This window comes from Auxenochlorella protothecoides (assembly GCF_000733215.1).
Source record: "Auxenochlorella protothecoides strain 0710 contig340, whole genome shotgun sequence".
Taxonomy (NCBI): Eukaryota; Viridiplantae; Chlorophyta; class Trebouxiophyceae; order Chlorellales; family Chlorellaceae; genus Auxenochlorella; species Auxenochlorella protothecoides.
In genome coordinates this window covers 47-1524 of record NW_011934205.1, presented here as the reverse complement: position 1 = coordinate 1524, position 1478 = coordinate 47, and the positions used below count along the sequence as shown (strand labels likewise).

Sequence of the window (1478 nt, the reverse complement as noted above, 5' to 3'; positions counted from 1 at the left end):
GTGCCAGGCGGCGTAGGTGCGGCGCAGGGCACGGATGCAGGTGGAAAGGGTGGAAGGCTCCCTAGAGGGGCCCCCCACAACAACCCCCCTCTATCCCCTTATCCTGGGAAATATCTCTTGCCCCTGAGGCACTTCCAGTCTATTTTCTCACACGTATCGCAATGGAGCAGCCGACATGTTCTCAGGCAGGGCAATCAAATGGATTGGAAGTGGGGATCGCGAGGGTCACGGGTTTGCACGGGTCTTGAAGCCAAAGAAGGGGGACGAGGCCTTGCTCCTCAGAGCAGATCACATGGATTTGGGGATAACGGGAGGTACATGACCAATTATGGAATCACTGAGCAAACAGGAATCTGGAGGTGACACGGTGGGAGGGCGCCCACACTGAGGAGTGGGCAGGGGCCCCACCACGAGGCCCCATCCGCTGCAGGGCTGGCAGGGCTGACAGAGATGACAGAATCGGAACTGGACTCCGTCTCAATGTAGGAGGCAATTTCGGCAACAGCCAGCGCGGCCAGCTCCTCGTGGCAAGGGTTGCGCCACTCCGCGGGCAGCAGGTTCATGTCGAACTCCGGTCCAGCGTCTGCCTCCTCGACTTGGGCCTGCACACGGGAACAAGAGCGAGGCGCTCAGAACAGGCTGTCAATGCCGCGGATCGTCGCAGTTTTCATGGCGCGGGTTATTGATGCGGGATCTGTCGCGACGGGGGCAACTGCCACCGAAGGGCAGGCCCGCTCTCTCCACCCTGGGCCACGTGCCCCCTTGCTCACCGACATGTTGTAGGCATTGGACACTGCCATATATTCGTTGATCTCCGCGGACATGTCGACCAACCGGGCCTCAAAGGGTTTGGCAACGGGCTCCTCGGATGGGAAGCAGAAGGCCAGACACCAGTCGCGCTCAAAGCTGCTTCCCAGAGTGGCGCGGTTAGCCGCCTCTTCCTTAAACATGGAGTTGATGGAAGTGATCTGGCAATGCTCCACGATCCTCGTGGGCAGGTCGGCCCACACAGGGATGGCGGAGTTGGGGATCTATCGGGAAGGGGTCGCAGAACCGAAACCGTTGGGCAAAAGCAAGTGGTCGTGTACATCGCCTGATTGCGGTCATGGCTGCCATCATCAGTCATGTACACTGGTAAATTGGTTTGATGTGATGATCTATAGGCGCGACGCGGGCAATCAGATTACCGATGCCCTACTTACGTTGTAAAGCAGCTTGCGGGCAACACGGCGAGTGGGCTGGCGCACGGGTGACGAAGCCATTGGGGCGTTGCTTGAGGGTATTGTTGAGGATCTGGCTGATTCAGTCTAGCTTGAGATGGTAGGGAATGTGTGCGATCTGAGGCAAGTGTCTGACTTTTGAATGATTTCGTGGACAAATGTAAGCCCCCCTCCCACCGAACACCCCCGGGTCCACATGCTCCGCCCCAAACAGCACGGGTCGTGCTGTGGACTACCAAAACAGATCGAGCCCGCATC

At 58.6% G+C, this 1478-nt stretch overlaps 1 protein-coding gene across 1 annotated transcript; it reads right to left on the bottom strand.

The window, feature by feature from the left end:
• Positions 1–225: 225 nt before the first annotated feature.
• On the bottom strand, positions 226–950 carry F751_0027 (hypothetical protein; the record flags this gene model as incomplete). The annotated part of the gene is made up of 3 exons (XM_011398893.1): positions 226–277; positions 409–602; positions 771–950. The coding sequence occupies 3 exons, from the start codon at positions 948–950 to the stop codon at positions 226–228; spliced, it is 426 nt and encodes a 141-aa protein (XP_011397195.1).
• Positions 951–1478: the final 528 nt, after the last annotated feature.